Below are 17,176 nucleotides of genomic sequence, written 5' to 3' on the forward strand. Positions count from 1 at the left end.
AAGCTTCACTAAAATTCATTCAAGGAGTTCTGAAATGTCATGTCAGGTTCCTAGGATCTCTCATTCACTACATGGCACATGATGCCATGGCTTACCTGAGACAGGAGAAACAGGGCAACTACTGAGCTGATGGCTGGTGGACTTTCCTGTGATTCAGACGAGGGAAAAAGAAGAATAGCTGAAGCCTAGAAAAATTATCACCCTACACAGTAAAACAGAACGACTCCTTCAGTTTCAATAGTACCTCTCTCTCTCCATCAGATGGTCAGTCTTGGCATATTCTGATCTCATCATAAGGTGATCCGAGTATCCTCTCAAATCACGTTCTATATCTGTACGGATTCTTTCTCGAGTCTTTATTTTTTATTCTTTATTTCTCCCCAAATCTTGTGCAGAATTTAACTCAAAAAGTCCTTTGACTATGAACAAACTTATGTCATCTATAGGCCCTATCATGTCCTACAGTCGACAGATCTAATGTATCACTGTGATCAGTCAACCATGATGTTAGTATGACGTCATTGTCTCAAATCATGTTCTCAATCATATCTCATTAACGGAATGAAAATCTTCAATGAAATTTACATGTCATATAGTTCAAGCCAAATTCTATCCATTCCTGTTGTTAAAATTCATCTGTAAACAGTATACATGCACATACCTGCACAATGAAATTTTAACATGATCCAATTGAGCTCCAAATTGTTTTGCAAGTTTTAGGTCATTTGGAGCATTTGCTAAAAAGTTGATGGACATGTACTTTGTACAATCACACCCATATATGCATACAAAGATTTTACACTATAGAATGTTTCTGGGTTTTTTTTTACATGGATGTCTAAGACATCAAGGAATGATTCTACCAAGTTTCAAGTCAATCCCAATCAATATGACATCAAACAGTCTTGTCAAAGTTGAAATCCCACACGTGCATCAGGTGATAACGTCATCAAATTTAAAAATCTGAGGTTGCGTACCTGCATGGAGAGCTACTCAACAATGACATCACACAGAGTTGCCAATTTGTCTTACTCTCTAATCTTTATCAGTTCATAACTTTTTTGTGTGTGTCCAATTTTTTGATGCAAATTTTCACTGATCTACTTCTCTAATTTTTCTGTTTTCATAAAAGGCAACATCATATCTGGACAAATTCCCCTTTGAATATTGTTGCATCGATTTCAATGGTCTGGTAAAGATGAACACTTTGGCATGTTCATACCCATACCAAAACTACAGTACAGTCAGATTTTTAATGTGATAACTTTAAACCAAAACAAGGTCAATGCAAATATGTGTGTAAACTGCAGAAAGACAAAAGCCTAATAGTGCAAAGCGTCACCTGAGAAGTGCTTACAGCTTTGCCATACGTCCTGGTCCGAGTCATGGAGGCGACATAGAGTGGCAGGAGCAACCTGTTGAGTAGGTGGTCGGTGAGGACATCATTCAGGGCCTCGATGTTGATGTTGAGGATGTCATTGAGATAGTGGAGGTGATCAAGGTGCTCAGCGACTAGGGTGGAGAGTCGGTTCTTGCTCTGGTGGCTGTTCAAGAATTAAGAGCTCAATTACTTCCACATAAAACATTGCAGATAATTGATACATAAAACTGCTATACAATTGCACATTCTAGCTAGAATTCTTGAAAGTGGGCTTTCAAGAGCTACAATGTATATGTTGCAAATGCTAAATCAAAATGAATGAGGGAATAGTCAAAGTGTAATTCTCATCACATAAGATATATATCAAATTTTATTTACTGGCTGTGAACATTTTACCATTCTCACGGCTGCATTTTGTGAATTAGTAGTCAAGCTCATTAAAACAGACTGTGAATTTTTTACTATTGCCTCATGACCGCACTTGTAAATTAGTACTCATGATCATTTTTACACTGTAAATATTTGACTATCAAGTCAGGAATGCTTTTTGTGAGATAGTAGTGAACATCCTCTATTGACTGTGAATATTTGACTATCTTTGTGACTAAGTAGTCAAGATCATTTTACACTGTATATATTTGACTATCACCTTATGACCACATTTTTTGAATCCGTAAAGAACAGCAATAACTCACGACAGCAAATTCGGCTGTACAATGAGCAACAAGTGAAGTGAAATGTTGTGTCAAATATATGAGGAATAAACTCAATTCCACTGAATTCTTACTCTATGTCGTTCCTGACACAGCTGTCCAGCTCCAGCACATGGTTCCCGATGAACCAGACGAGGTTGGAGAAGTAGGGGACGGCAGTCTTGTTTCGGATGTACATCAGCATCGCCTTGTCATTGACTGAGTGGTATGGAGCAATGAAACAGATGAGGACTCATATTTAGCCCTTTGGTAGAATTAATGCTTGGCTTAGCGTGCAGATATTTCATGGAAGCAATTGTCCCTGGAGCAAATGCCATGGAACCATACACACGACAGATGGCACAAATGCTACAGCTTGAACTTAAAAATTCAGGTACTCTATACACCAAACATTTTGTAAGGTTTTTATTTTTCGTGAGTTGGGTGCTATTCGCGAATTTAAAAACACATGACAATATTACCTCTAAACAGACATGACTGTGACGTGCACGCATACATTTCTCCGTTCAATACTGTAGTCCACAATAATGAATTTAACCACTCACAAAATTGTCGCGAAGTCCTGATTCATGAAAAATTAGACTTGCTAAATACATGTATATGGCGTATACAGTACTTGCCTGAAAAGTGGCCTTTCCCTGAGGGGACAGCTATGTGTAGTATTTACCTTTGTACACATTGAGGGTTAAGGTGCGTACAGCGATTCGAACCATGCTCTCTGGGTGGTTGAAGAACTTGATGGCTTCTGTGTACAGGGCAAAGTCATTGGTGTGCTGCAAATACATACAAAGAAAACAAACAAACAAACTTGCTACAAGAATGAAAGTGCAGCAGAAGTTTGATATGCTTGACATAGTTGGATTCATTGTAGTCATCATGATCATTTCGTTAGAGCATATATCCTCAAAGTGCATACTAATACAGAGAACAATGTTGCACCGAGGAGGCTGCTTTTGAATAAGACCGATGTCCTGCCTTAGAACCCTTGGCATGGCATGTTGGATTTAAAAGAAAAACACAGCAGCTACTTCGATCTCTTGGAGACACCTGCCATTAGCACAGCTTATGTTTAGCCTACTGACAAAACCTTTGAAAAGCCAAGCAGTATAAATGAAAACACTTCCTAGATTTGTTTTTACTGTCCTTTAATAATGTAAAAGGGACTGTCTGGTCATCTGCGAGAAAGAACTACATGCTGTCCGAATGTGATGCAACAATACCAACAGTGAATTTGGTTTTTGCGTTAGTCATTACTCCATAACTTTATATCTGACGGTGATAGGTTCACTTTCACTTCATAAATTACTAATCACACAGAAAGCACTCAGTTTATAATTGGGAGATTATCAAACTAAAGCGGATATCTATAGAGTCTAGCATTGACCAATGACAGCTCATTGTCATAAGGTCTTTCCTGGATTCTAATCAATGATGTTACCTACCACAGTATCACTGCATTAAGAATCTGATGAAATGGTGCCATTATCTCCTTTTTTTATTGCCTGAAGAGAGAAATATCAGTATTTGCCCTCAACCTCTATACGTTTGTTGACTCTTCACTAAAGTCTAAACAGTGATAATGCCTGGTCAACTCATCCCTGTACCTATTAATAAAGAGAACATTTCATGGACCCCTTCTCCAGGTTATGTTTAACCTTACCATGGATTACTGTGTGGGTAATTGCTACAATAATATTGTAAGACACATGCAGTACTTATATTGTGCAGAGACACAAACACACAAGAACATGTGTTCTTAATAACTGATCATACAAGAGGTATGACTTTACTCTGCAATAACGTACGTCAAGAAGCACAGCATAAGTTTGACAAAAAGATCCATAGTTTTTTAAAAAACCCTTTCAAAGCTGTAGGCAGCTGAGATCACATGTAGAGGCAAGGGAAGAGCAAGCACCCTGCTAAAAATGCATACACTCACCTCATTGTAGAAGAAGTGGATGGTATGTTTGTTGAGTTTGAATGAGAGAGTCTTGAGGAAGGAGATGTAATACGCCAGCACCTGAGACACAAGAGGAACCAAAGGATCAAATGAATACACTAGGATCAACAGGTGGGGAACTGTAATACACATTTCAATTCTCAACTTTGCATTATGAATATTCACACTTCACATTCTGTCCAATCATTATAAGGCACATTTTTTTACACAGAAGCTGGGTGGCTGTGACTCCACACACCTTCAGAAAGGTGACAGCTATCTACATTATTATGCACACACCTCGTATTTACTTGCTTGGATATTTCATTGGCATGTCATTAGTTCCCGCATATTTGGCCTTGATTTATATCACACACACCCACTCAAAATCCTGCAGTCAAGGATATCAACCTCACAGCATACTACAGCAGGGATTAGGGGAGATTACCTAATCACCCTCATGGATTGGTATTTTCAGGACATCTGTGCTGATCAAAAGAGCAGGGCACACAGTGGATGCAGTGATCACCAAACAAGACTCAGAGCCAGTTCAACAAACAAGGCTCATCTCATCAGTCACAGATGACACCATCAGCATTTTCAGAAGTGTCCATCACTTAACTCTGTGTGCCATGTTTTTTTGCACCCTGACTCAGTCAGCAGCTTGCCAACTTTGTATGCTTTCCTAAAGCACACAACAGCACACAAACCGGTAGATAAACCATGACATGCCACACAACACTAAAAGCATCACAGCCATAGCGTTGTCATAAAATTTACGTCCCAGCAAAGCTTCCAATTTTCGACAAAACTTTGCTGTAACTGCATTTCTGGCATTTAAAATCCTTCTATAAAAAGTTGCTTTGGCTTTGAAAAACATAATGTTTTCCAAAAGTGCTCACGCTGACTCAGAATAATGTGGCACACAGGCAGTTCACACAAATATTCTGAAATATTTCAAAGCAACATAAGCAGTAAACTTTCACCCACTACATATGACACTTTGAATCTCACACAAGAGAAAGAGCCAGGATATATCTTGTTCAAGCATAAGAAATGTTTTATTATTGAAAGGTGATATTAGTTCCTAGATCTCTTTCACGGAACTATAATATCAACTTATTTATTGTACGTCTGTGCTTACCTCTTCATCAGAGAAGTCAAACTTATGGACAATGATGGAGTTCACATGGTTGTTGGACAGGAGGTAATCTGAAAGAGCATAAAAATTGAAATGACATACATTATATGAGAATCTTATTTCATGGAATAAAGATATTGTCAGTTATTTAAAAACTTCATGACTCTAAGAAACATGCTGGCATAAAATAAATTCTCAGTTTGTATGTTTCACCCTTTTTATGAATTGATCTTTAGTTATCAAAACCCCAAACAGCCCTAATATACAGTTCTTCTGTAATTGATGAAAAGAGCACGGCAGAGGCATAGAAATAAATGCCATTTTTGCCCTTTATAAAGTACTGATAATTCATCCATTGCTACTTGGTTTCTCAGATGGGGCACTACTGCAATCTGGGTCATGTAGTCAACGAGAAGTACATGTACAGTGTACGGCCACTTAAGCGCCATCCAGGCTCAAGTGCGTGTAAAGATTGCCCTACTCACACAGGGATGTCTCGTTCCGGATGTTCTCAAACAGGATATTGAGAGTCTGCAGTAGCTGGACACAGATGTAGCTCCCCGTCTTCTGTCGTAAGATCTTCAGGAAGAACAGCAGCATGTTTTTCTCCAGGAAGAAGCTATAGATGGGCAAAATCAGTGCAGGAATGAGGAAAGATTTTTATCATTTCACTTCATTTCCCATTTGAGAGAGGTACTACTGTATGTACAAATTGTAGGACCATGCATCACAATACTGTATAAGCTGTTATTTTTGCGAGGATTCAATTTTCGCGAATTTCGCGAATTACTGTTGAACCGTGAATTTAACAACACACGAAAATGTCGCCATGCACTATGGTAATAGTACACGTACAACAGCCTCGATTTCAACTCGCGAAAACAACATCTCGCGAAAATGTCCAATGCCTCCTCATTCGCGAAAATATCTACATGAATTTACATGAAGTTACATGAAGGTATGCTACTCCTGAACACTGCATTCCAGCTTGTGTCCTTAACTAGGGCACTATCGACAGGTTGTCTTTGTGTCTTTCCCAGTGCAGTCTTTGTATATGTATTTCTTTCTTGTAATTTAATTTAAACACAGTGCAGTGCATAAATGATGTCCTTTTTCTCCTCTCTATATCAGACTTTTCCTTTCTTTTTACCACTTCTAGTTGGGTGTCTCCCTTTTTTTTCTTTCTTCCTCACTCTCTTTCTTATTTCTTTCTCTCTCTGTCTTTTTATCTCTTATTAGTCTCTCTTCCTGGTTACTCTGTATTATGATTGTGAAGATATTTTAATTGTGTTTTAATTTATGTGGATTGTATATTATTAGGGGCAGTGATTTTCCGTTTCAAAAAATTGCCTTTTCCGTTTCACAAAATCATGAATTCCGTTTCAAAATGGTGAAAAAACGGAAATTCCGTTTTCCCATATGAATTGTACATACAAAAAATGCAAATTCCGTTTACATGTATTTGCATGCAAAAATGAACAAAAATTAAAAGATTGCTATTTGAAGTTTGTGTGCCTGTGTAATCGTGTATACATTCATACATGTTATGCATAGTGTATACCTGATGATTTCCAACCTCTGTACATACCACACACCCATGAAGACAAATGAAATGAAACATCAGTACGACAATTTATTTATTTCGACTGTCAAAACATGCACAGGGCTGTCACTTAACTTTTTTCCTTGGTTGCCAGCCGGGCAACCTATAGAGTTTTTTAGGTTGCCAAATGGCGGTTTAACAAATAGGTTGCCACAGTGATAATGTTTGAAGAGTATTGCATAATGTGTAAATCTGCAAGGTTAATTATGGCGATGATAAAGAGGGCTGTTTACACTGCTGTTTACACGACTGTTTACACTGCTGTCTACAAATTAGAAAAAAAATATACAAAGTAAAATATGTCTCTGAGTCTCAGCTTGTGACTTTATGCTAGTCAAGTGTTTTTATTCCTTTGATTAGAAGCTGCAAACAGAATACATGATAATCAGTTTAATAAGCAGTGTTGATAAAAACTTCAGCACTAAAAGAACGATCAATCTACCTGAATCTTTCTTCAGTCAATACATTGTAATCCAGTTAATCATGCCGTGGGACAGTACATATTTGTGTATCACTATCAAAGCCTGGCCTGCAGTATCAACAACTATCATTATGAATGTCCTCTTTCTTGACTTGCTAGTTCAGTGACTTTCACAGTGTACTGTCTAGTCAAGTCTTTATATTCCTTCAGAAGGTCTAAACAGATGAAAAATTTCAGCACTAAAGGAACAATCAATTTATCTTTCTTCAGTCAATAATCCAGACAAGAAACTAGCACTCATCTCACTCTGATCTTTCCCCATTCTGGCCTCGGTCCCCCCCCCCCCCCCCCCCCCCCCCAAAAAAAAAAAAAAACAAAAAAAAAACAAAAAAAAACGAGGAAAACACACACACATTGCAACACAACAAAAACTCTCCCCTACACCTTCCCGATTTCCGTGTTTCTGTCAGGTGAAACGACATGTTCAAATACAAAAATAAAACAGCAGTAGGCAGTAGATATTGATTGAAACTCAACACCCATTCATGCCAGCCAGGCCAGGCTGCCATAAACTTCAAAGCACATTCCGACAGCTGGCTGGTTGGCAGAAGAATTTGCGCGCGCGTGTCAATTTCTTGACTGGAGAGAGGGCCTGGGAACAGCCCCTTTCCCTGTTCATCTCCAACACCCCAGACAGTTCATGACCTCCAAGAATGCGCCAGTACGCGCGGTTTCTTCTGTTGATTGGTCTCTCTCTCTCTCCACCCCACCCATGCCAGTCTGGCATGGCACCTTGGCATCGTGGGATTTTTCTTTTTTCTGCGTGAACTTGGAGTTTGATCACTCTTCTCTCCTGAAATTGTGCGCTGTGCTCTACACACGACATAGCAGGCTAGGCTAGGCAGGCATAGCTACATAGCAAGTCACCACTCCACTCACCTGCTGACAGCTTACCGCGAGCAGAAAACAGTTAGACAGTTACACAGTTTCTTCTGTTGCCGCTACTTTTACTGCCAAAATACTGGCTTTATCATCACACATTATTCGGCGAGACACACGTTGTGTTTTGGAATATAAATGGACTTTCTTCTATGGTTATGATTGTTGGTGTTGGATCAAACTGAGTAAGTGTTCAACAGTTATTGAAATCGTGACATCGCTAGATCTAACGCCGTTAGACATCGCTAGAACTTGCAACTAACACAACTTGGCTTAGAAACTCAGTTTCCGCAGTCTGTGAATATCGTGGACATGTAATAATGATTAATTCACAGCTTCTGTTGGATTTATTTTTACTTTTATGTGTTTTATTTTGTTAAAAAGTGATTTTCCGTGATTTTCCGTGTGGAATATTTTTTCCGTTTCAAAAGGCCGTTTCCGCGTTTTCCGTCCGTTTTCCGCGATCGCGGAAAATCACTGTCCCTATATTATGTGCAACTGCTAAGTTATATTGTTGTAGTTATATTTTTATGTCTGAATTATATATACTTTGTATAATTTGTATTGTATTTTTTCACCTGGAAAATGATTATCTTTTTTGTTGGAAGAAAGACTAATAAAAATATCTGTATCTGTATCTGTATCTGTATATCTGTATGAGAAAATAACAGCTTATACAGTACCCACAGTAGCCCAAGAAACGTGCTTTGGATTCACAACATTGATTTCCAATTTTTGCTATCTTCTGAAGAGAACTCTCACTAAACTGAGAGTTTAGTGAGCATAAACTGAGTGAAAGTAGTTTTTTTAAAGACTGCTGGTAGACCCATGATTTTGAAGTCTGACATTTTTTCCACTTTGCTGCATACAAGGCATATGAAACTGCATGTTAAAACCCTACAATAACTTCTGGTAACAGTCAGCAGGTTCAGCACTTTGAATCAATATTAGATAGTGTGCTCAACGAGTATGAGTAGGAGTATAAAGATTTGCAGTTATCTAGGGCTGCACACTAACCCTTTTCTCTACTGGTCCAACCTGTCTGTCAGACCAGTAGGTACTCAGTTTTTCAAGTTTTATCTCGTCCATTCCTGAAACAGTTACTGGTCTGACAGTGATTTTCACTGGTTAGGGACCTTCGGACCAGTGCCAGAGTGCAGCGTTAAGTTATCCCTTACAAGTGGTTGCCGTCAAGTTCTAGACCTATTTTTTGTGAAAAAAAAAAAATAAGCATGAGTCAGTTACTGTACTATGACATACCCTTATCCTAAACAGTAAAGTTCCTAGCAGATGGATCTTTCACCAATTATTTCACTTATTGAGGAATGTCCCAGTTTGATGAGTTGTGATATGCTACTGATCTGATCTCAACTAAAAATCTTACTTGATAATATTTTCTTGGTCTTGTGATACAATGTCACATTTGTAAACATACTAACAGTGATTGCTTAATGACAGGAAGACTCGGAAAGCTTAAATCACAACTTACCTCGAGAAACTATCACCATATCATGTCACGTTCGCATGAGAGTACATGAACATCTAATTTTAGCACCATGTCTACACACACGCACATAAAAAATTGTCACTCCTCACTACGTAATCTGGAGAAGTATTGATTAAAAAGGGGGAAGTTGTACAACTGGCCTTTACAAGTGTGTTCATTGCAATCAGAGGATCACAAAAATGAGGTCTTCTTCTTCTGATATTGATTTACCACTGCACATGGTACACCTCAAGAATTTTCTGTCTGATTTCATTCTCTTTCGAAAAGGCCACATGAATTTCATCATAAATTCTCTTCACTTCTCCATGTAACATAATTTGATGACAATTCACTTGTTTGTTCCGCCAGTTTTTGACTTATTGAGGGTAAAGCTTGGGAGTTCTGGTGAAGCATTGTTACTTCATATGGTGTACCTCTCAAATCCTGTGCTTCAAATCTATTTCCAGACGGCATGATACAAGCTGACATTCTGATATACAGGCTTGCAATCTTTGCGGTGAATTACGTAAAGAGGACACTCACTCAAACACAGAGCTGTCGTTCTGGTCCCCCCAGATGAGGATCTCCGAGATGGACCTCAGCGTCTCCACCAGGAGGCTGCGGTTCTGCTCCGTTACCGTGGCATTCCGCATCAGTACTCCATGGAGCAGTCTATGAGATTCAGATAAGAATGATGATGTAGAAGATTACATACAGTGTACATGTGTAATGCTCAAAGTTTATTTCAATACATCCCTAATGGATTCCCAAACAGTTGAATTTATGGCATACACTTTTCTTTTTTCACAAACATGGAAAGCCAAAACCACAAAGTACAAGTTGTCTAAGTTGTATCTGGGCATATACAGGTATGGTATTACCAAACAGCATGGTAATTCTGGACGCGCACATTTTTACGTACTAATGACATTCAGTACGCGCAGGTATTCGTAGACTAACCTCACAGAGCGTTGTATGGACCAAAATCGCAAAAAATGCGACATAGACATGCAAAAACGCTAAGAAATTCACACTTCACCTCAGATCTAGAAGAAGATGTCGATTTATCGCAAGGTTTTAATACGTGAACTGTTCGAAATGTTCAAGTTTGATATCTTACTGCAAAATATGAAATTTGAGCCTCATTTGCCGATTTTTTTTCTTTGTCGTCTGCTCAGTATAAATGTGTACGGTGAATCGCAGGTATGAATTTCGACTCTATTGCAAGGACAAGGTGCAAATGATGTTGATTATTTCATTACAAAAATCGTGTCCGGAATTATAATGCGATTTTACACCACGAAAAAAAGACAACTTTTTGTAGAGGGGTACATTTGAATTACATTTTACAAAAATTGGAGTGAATGATTTTCATAATTTCACCAAATTTGTAATTTTCAGGACTTTGTGAATAACTGGTGCTAATTTTGGCCAAAATTTCATCCCCTGAGTACGGAATTCAGAGCCACAAAAAAAAAAAGCATCGGGTGATATGATCAACTCTCCTACAAGAGAGTAAGGTTACATATAAATTTGATAAAAATCCCAGAGCTGAGGAACTGTTTTGTGCATATATACTTTTCTGTGCCACTATAAAGTAACCACTAAACAGACAGCTACATGTCCCCTCTAGAAGAATTCAAGACTCTCATAATAATGAGGACAAAGTGCCTTGCCAAGAGGAACAGCTGCTGCTGACAGTAAACTTGAACCACAGACCTCAAGACTGAGAGTTTGTAGTCTTAACCACTGAGCCACAATGCCTCCAAAACATATTTGTGCAAAGATATCTCAGTTACTTCCTAATTTCAATTTACAGTTGAACCTCTATTATCCGGCCTCCCTTTATCCGGATCTCTCTATTATCCGGACGCAATCTCGCCGTGATTTTTTTTAAATAATTACGGGAAGAAAGGGGGATTCCCAACTCCTTGAGAACTCCTACCCAAACACACATGAATTACATATTACTTCCAATATGATTAACATACATTGCATCAAAATTCCTTCCAAATTGCTTACCTTCAGACATTTCAACATCCCGAAACATCCCCAAACGTAACAATGAAAAGGTTGCAGTATACACATTACTACATGTGGTACTACAATGGGCTACATCAGTACATGTGTATGTATATGTACATGTATAAAGCATTGAGTCTCCCGTATCCGGCCAAATCCCTTATCCGGATGAGCCCCGGTCCCAACTTGTCCGGATATGAGAGGTTCAACTGTACTTTACAATGAATTATGACCTTTCAAGGGCTTTTGTCTTCCTTCAAGAAACTTTAAGTGCCACTTAACTGTTCAAGACTCTTAGACCATTGTACCAAAGTATACCTTTACTACACTGTAATTATAATATAATAACAACACAATACAACACTTTCATTGTTCAAATGCTCGGAAACACACCATCAAAACTGAGTGTGAGAGTACATGTAGGTGTGTGGGTATGGGTATGACTGATAACACATTAAATTGCATGACAGTACAAAGTTATGCTGACCTGGCATACTAGTATAACTTAAGTGTGATTTAACTTCATTAGTTCCATGGGCATCATTCAATGACAATATGATTTCAGGATGGTGTTAAAGTGAAAGGTTAATTCAGTACCCTGAGGGAAAGTCCCTTCAATCCAGCATCTATTGTTGTTGTTTTACATCCTCTTCCTGCAGTGTCACTGCAGATCAATCCTTTAAGGATACCAACAGACAAGGATAATGTTTTTTGCTATAGACTGATCCATCCTGGCAGTAAAATCCACCATTACTGTGATGTCCCATGCGAGCATGTGTACAACTTGTATGCCGAATCTATGATGTACTGTATAAGCTGTTATTTTCACGATGGTTTAATGATTGCAAATTTTGTGAATCACAGTTAGACCGCCATGATCGGCATGAGCTACAATAGGGTAATAGAACTTTTACGATAGCCTCGGTGTCAATTTGCTAAAACGGCATCTCGCGAAAATTGTCTGTGACCTCTTCATTTTTAAAAATATCTGTACGTAAAGACAACAGCTTATGCAGTATACATATGGCAACCATCTCACACCCGCTGCAATATCATGCATTTTGCATGCACCTACGCGACTGGAACATCGCAATCAATGGTGGGCGTTCTACTGCCAGGTCGGATCGGTTGTATGACGGATACTGTAAAATAGAGAATGTTCATGTGCATTTTAATGTCACAAATTTTGTGAGAGCCACGGTTCACAAAAAAAGGCTGTCAGCTCCAATTCACGAAAAATTTCATACCGCAAAAATATCTTGTTTTTATCAAGTCCATCAATTGTAAACATTGTACTCTCATCTCAGAAATGCCTATCAACTACACAAGAGGACAATATTTGTCTAAACTTTTCTACGATTGATGCTTTCAAATGGATGTAACATACAGTGTCCAGTGATATTGCTGGCTCTTGCATGCATCCAGTCGCAGCCACCACATGCTTCCGCATGACAATACAGCTAGTCCATGCTACATACTGTATCTACTCTAGAATAGAGGAATGTGTGCGGCTGATGCTCTGAAGGGCTATCTTAGCATATAACGCTGCTTGAAATTCCCTGTGTCCTGAAGTATGTGAATCAAATTACTGTTAAAGCAGATATTTTCTCACTTGTAAATTTTCATGAAAATTTCACAAAAATTTTCACTTTTACAGTACTTTTCAATGAGTTTTTTTTTTTCTTTTTATACTTTTTTAAAATCTGGATCCAAAGTAATGAGGTCTATGATATGCGTAGTTTAATGATGCAGTCAGACAATTTTGCCATCACTTCTTCTCGATCTCAAGGAAGTAAAGCTCACCCTCATTTCACAATGTAAAGCTACTTACCGCCTACAGAAATGATCTGAAATTACCTTGTGGGATTCAATGAAATGTCAAAAACTCTGCATGCTCTAAGCACCATCGTCTCAGAATACAGAGTATGGGAGGAAAAAGATTGGTGCAAACTTATTGCTCAGGTTCAGACAGAGCGATGATGAATGGAAAGATTTACATGAGGAGACAGCTTTATGGGAGAAGTCATCTCACTGAAGTTTATGATTATACAATGATGTTTTTTCATCTTTTTTTTTTATTTTAGTTCTTTCACATCGTTTTGAAGTCTTCCAAGTCTTTTGCAATATACGCTATTACATTGGTTGGTCAAATATCAGTCAGTCATCCTGTAATAAAGAGTGGACCATTTCTTATCTTCTCCATGGGAGAATAAGTCAGAATGTTCTACCCATGGGAGCACTGTCACCCATACCTAAGCCAAAAATACCTGATGATAGATTACTATCATCAGTGAGATTTACTGTAATTGCTCAATTAAATTTTCATATCTCATACCATGCTACAAGTGAGTAACTATCTATTTGACAGACGTACTGAAATATGAAGAAAAGCAGCATGTACTGAAGTACAGTGGTGAAAATTTTCACGCAAGTAATTTTTGCACACTCTGCTGGATAAAATGAATTTTGCATGTTTTAATTCCCCTGAATCAAAGAGATGAAATATCAAAACATAAATTATGTATGAGAAGCAGAATATTTGCACAAGGTTTTTTATTATCACACCAGTTTCATGTCATGCGAATTGCACAAAAATTTCCACTTTGACAGTGAAAGTTGAGTGCACACTGTGCACAAGAGGCACAAAAGTGAGGCTATGCACTTTGCAGTTCTGTTTAACCCATAAAATATAACAAATAATGACTTTTGTGTTCAGGAATAAACAAAAAATTCCAACCACATGGTCTCAAATGCTATCTTGGACATGCAAGTCCTGAGAGAAAGTCAAGGAACTTACAACACCCTAAATATCATTTCAAGCCCTTTGGATTAACATTCTGTGGACTCCCTCCCCTGCTAGTCACCAATTACAGATATTGAGCAGAAACAGCTTCAAATGAAAACATACTGCATCCTTTGTTTTGTAAATGATACTTGTTAGCTACTACATATTGTCCAGCTAGACGAAGGGGTGTGGATATCTGCAACAACGTACATCTAATAGTTGATATTAATATCATAAATTTCTCAGTCTTTCACAACTTGATTACTTTATTCATAAATGAGCATAAAATCTGACAACTAGCACATACACAGTGTTTATGTAACAGCTACTTATAATTACATGATGCACATGTATGATCAGGAGTGTTAATGAATACAGAATCCATTGACAGGTACTCTGATTTTACTACCATATGAATGCCCTCAAAAAAAAAGGGGGGAATAAATTCCCTGTAGATATTAGAAGATCTTCCTTTCTACAGGGTATGAGAACTTTTTAGGGGAAACCTGCCAACTTTAAATGAATGATTCCATCTCTTTTGATACACTTCAAAGAATGATGTCAATCACACAGTGCTTATAAATGTGCTCCTTCACTGACCCCAATGCATAACACTTCATACAGTCAGAGACCAAATTTTTGATGGGTGTTCAAAATGCCACAAAAAGTCTGTAAGTTGTTGCTGATGTTTTCCTTCTCAGCAAAAAAATAAATAAATAAATAAATAAAAAATAAATAAAAAGATCTCACTGCACAGAGATTTTATTGGCTTGCATTCTACTCCAATAAGAGTAACTTGAAAAAAAAACAACAACTATATTTTGACACAAACAGTGTGTACTTTCAAAGCAAAGTACGTAGAAGCATCCTACACATGTAGAGACATTAGATTAATGAGCATGTTGTCACGTTAATGCCATTTTCTCAGAAGATGCCCCTCATGGCATTTGCTTTCTGAACACCGACAGCAGTACTAACTCAACGAACAAATCTCATGCGTTCAATGCACACGCACAGCACACACCACTGGCCATCCTGTCATATCTGAGTATTTCAACACACAAAGGCAGTATTCCTCCACATTCACAATCCAGTATCAACGTTGCCAGTCCTGCTAGTTCGTACAATATGAATCAAGTATGTGTGTATGCATGCCACTGGCTGAAACTGCACGCAAGATATCTTGTATCCTCTGTATTGCTCTTGGGTGGCACAATGGATGCAAAATAATTTCTAGTGTGGGCAGAGATTAAAAATTAACATCGTTTGTCAGCCATTTTCTATAGGCATAAGTTGTGTTGACCGATCATTTCTGTCTGATTTAGCAGAGACTGTAATACATACAATGTCCAATCTCCAAAATGTGGGTAAATGTCAACTTCAGTGTACATAGATTTTTTATGTTACAAATGTAAACTATACTTTGCTTACATTGAGAATTCAGTGCAAAAATAGACACAAGCACACGTACAATGTACATATTGTACACATACAAAGACTTTTTTGCTTGTTTTTCAGCAGATTTAATCTCAAATATATCAGTGGTAAAAGCAGATCAGTTTTTGCATTCAAACTCTTACATGTATAGACATGTATGTAATATGCATACAAAATTTGTAGCATGTGTGTATATGATATACACATACATGCATATAATGGAAACACATATGTACGTGTTCAAGTATGTTAACAAAAGCAGGATCCTCAAAGAAGTAGTATTTGAAAATCACTGTCATACAGTGCACGCCTCTCACTGAAGATTTTGGCTGATGGAGGATTCAAGTACCAAGTCACCTGTTTATTACTACCACAGCATCAAATCACAGACAAGGTCCTCCTGTTTTTCTCTGGTCATTCCGCTCAGTAAATCAAACAATAAACCAATAGATGAATTTATACACTATGTATTTGTAATGCACCTACAGTGTGAGCTTAAATGCAGTACATTTATATGTGCAACAACTTCATAGAAAGCATTGGGACAAACTGTCCTTTAAATATCTTATATTCACAGTTTTTCATAATAAAAATTTACACTTCTGTGTATTGTAATCTGTGAATTCCCTGTGAAAATCATATTAACATGACTGATTACTACAAATTGTATGATGGAATTTCCTCTCAGACAGATCAGACAGCATCGACAACAAAATTATCTTCTTCACAGAAACTACGACAACAAAAACTTCACTTCCAACTTCAAGAAAGCCCTTGGATGAATGACATACGTTTTTGTAAAAATAAAAAAACAAATGAGCCACTAGGCAACAGCATAGTGCCCTGGCTTGACAACTGAGCACTCAACTAAATGAGACTTGAGTTGGCTCCATAAATAGCAATACAGAAAAAAAATATGCTTTGAACATGCATCATATCACCTAAAAGCTGAGCTTTGAGGGAGGCGTTATGTTGAGTACAGTATTTCAGAGCTTACTGCATTATTGATTATGGTCCTCAGGTGCTTGGTGTTTGCTCACGACTCAATATTTTGGTGGGTTCTTTCCTGAGAGCTGTGCAAGAGCTCGAGGTGAATTGTGTGTGTGTGTGTGTGTGGGGGGGGGGGGTTCACAGCAGTCTACAAGTTTTTGTATGTACATCAGAACAATTAGAAGAAAACAAATGTTCTATTTACCATCAATTTACAAGTCATTATTCTCTATCAATTATCACCCTGTGAAAAATCAAATTAAAGATAAGAAATAAATAGCATGAGGGAACTTCAAACATTTCAAGTCTATATGCAAAT

At 37.8% G+C, this 17,176-nt stretch overlaps 1 protein-coding gene across 1 annotated transcript in view; it reads right to left on the bottom strand.

The window, feature by feature from the left end:
• The window catches only part of LOC139724784 (protein CLEC16A-like), a gene marked incomplete at its 3' end in the record, with an annotated part of 97,558 nt that overhangs the window by 52,986 nt on the left and 27,396 nt on the right, over positions 1-17,176 (bottom strand). Inside the window, exons 2-9 of the mRNA XM_071635901.1 lie at positions 10,167-10,295; positions 5,660-5,793; positions 5,178-5,245; positions 4,034-4,114; positions 2,762-2,867; positions 2,169-2,292; positions 1,358-1,544; positions 96-146 (exon numbers count right to left, since the gene is read on the bottom strand). Coding sequence (XP_071492002.1) covers positions 96-146; positions 1,358-1,544; positions 2,169-2,292; positions 2,762-2,867; positions 4,034-4,114; positions 5,178-5,245; positions 5,660-5,793; positions 10,167-10,295 — 880 coding nt within the window. The remainder of the gene's footprint in view (positions 1-95; positions 147-1,357; positions 1,545-2,168; positions 2,293-2,761; positions 2,868-4,033; positions 4,115-5,177; positions 5,246-5,659; positions 5,794-10,166; positions 10,296-17,176) is intronic.

This window comes from Diadema antillarum, unplaced genomic scaffold (assembly GCF_040938485.1).
Source record: "Diadema antillarum isolate AM-2024a unplaced genomic scaffold, OU_Dant_1.0 scf00000229, whole genome shotgun sequence".
In the NCBI taxonomy this organism is placed as follows: domain Eukaryota; kingdom Metazoa; phylum Echinodermata; class Echinoidea; order Diadematoida; family Diadematidae; genus Diadema; species Diadema antillarum.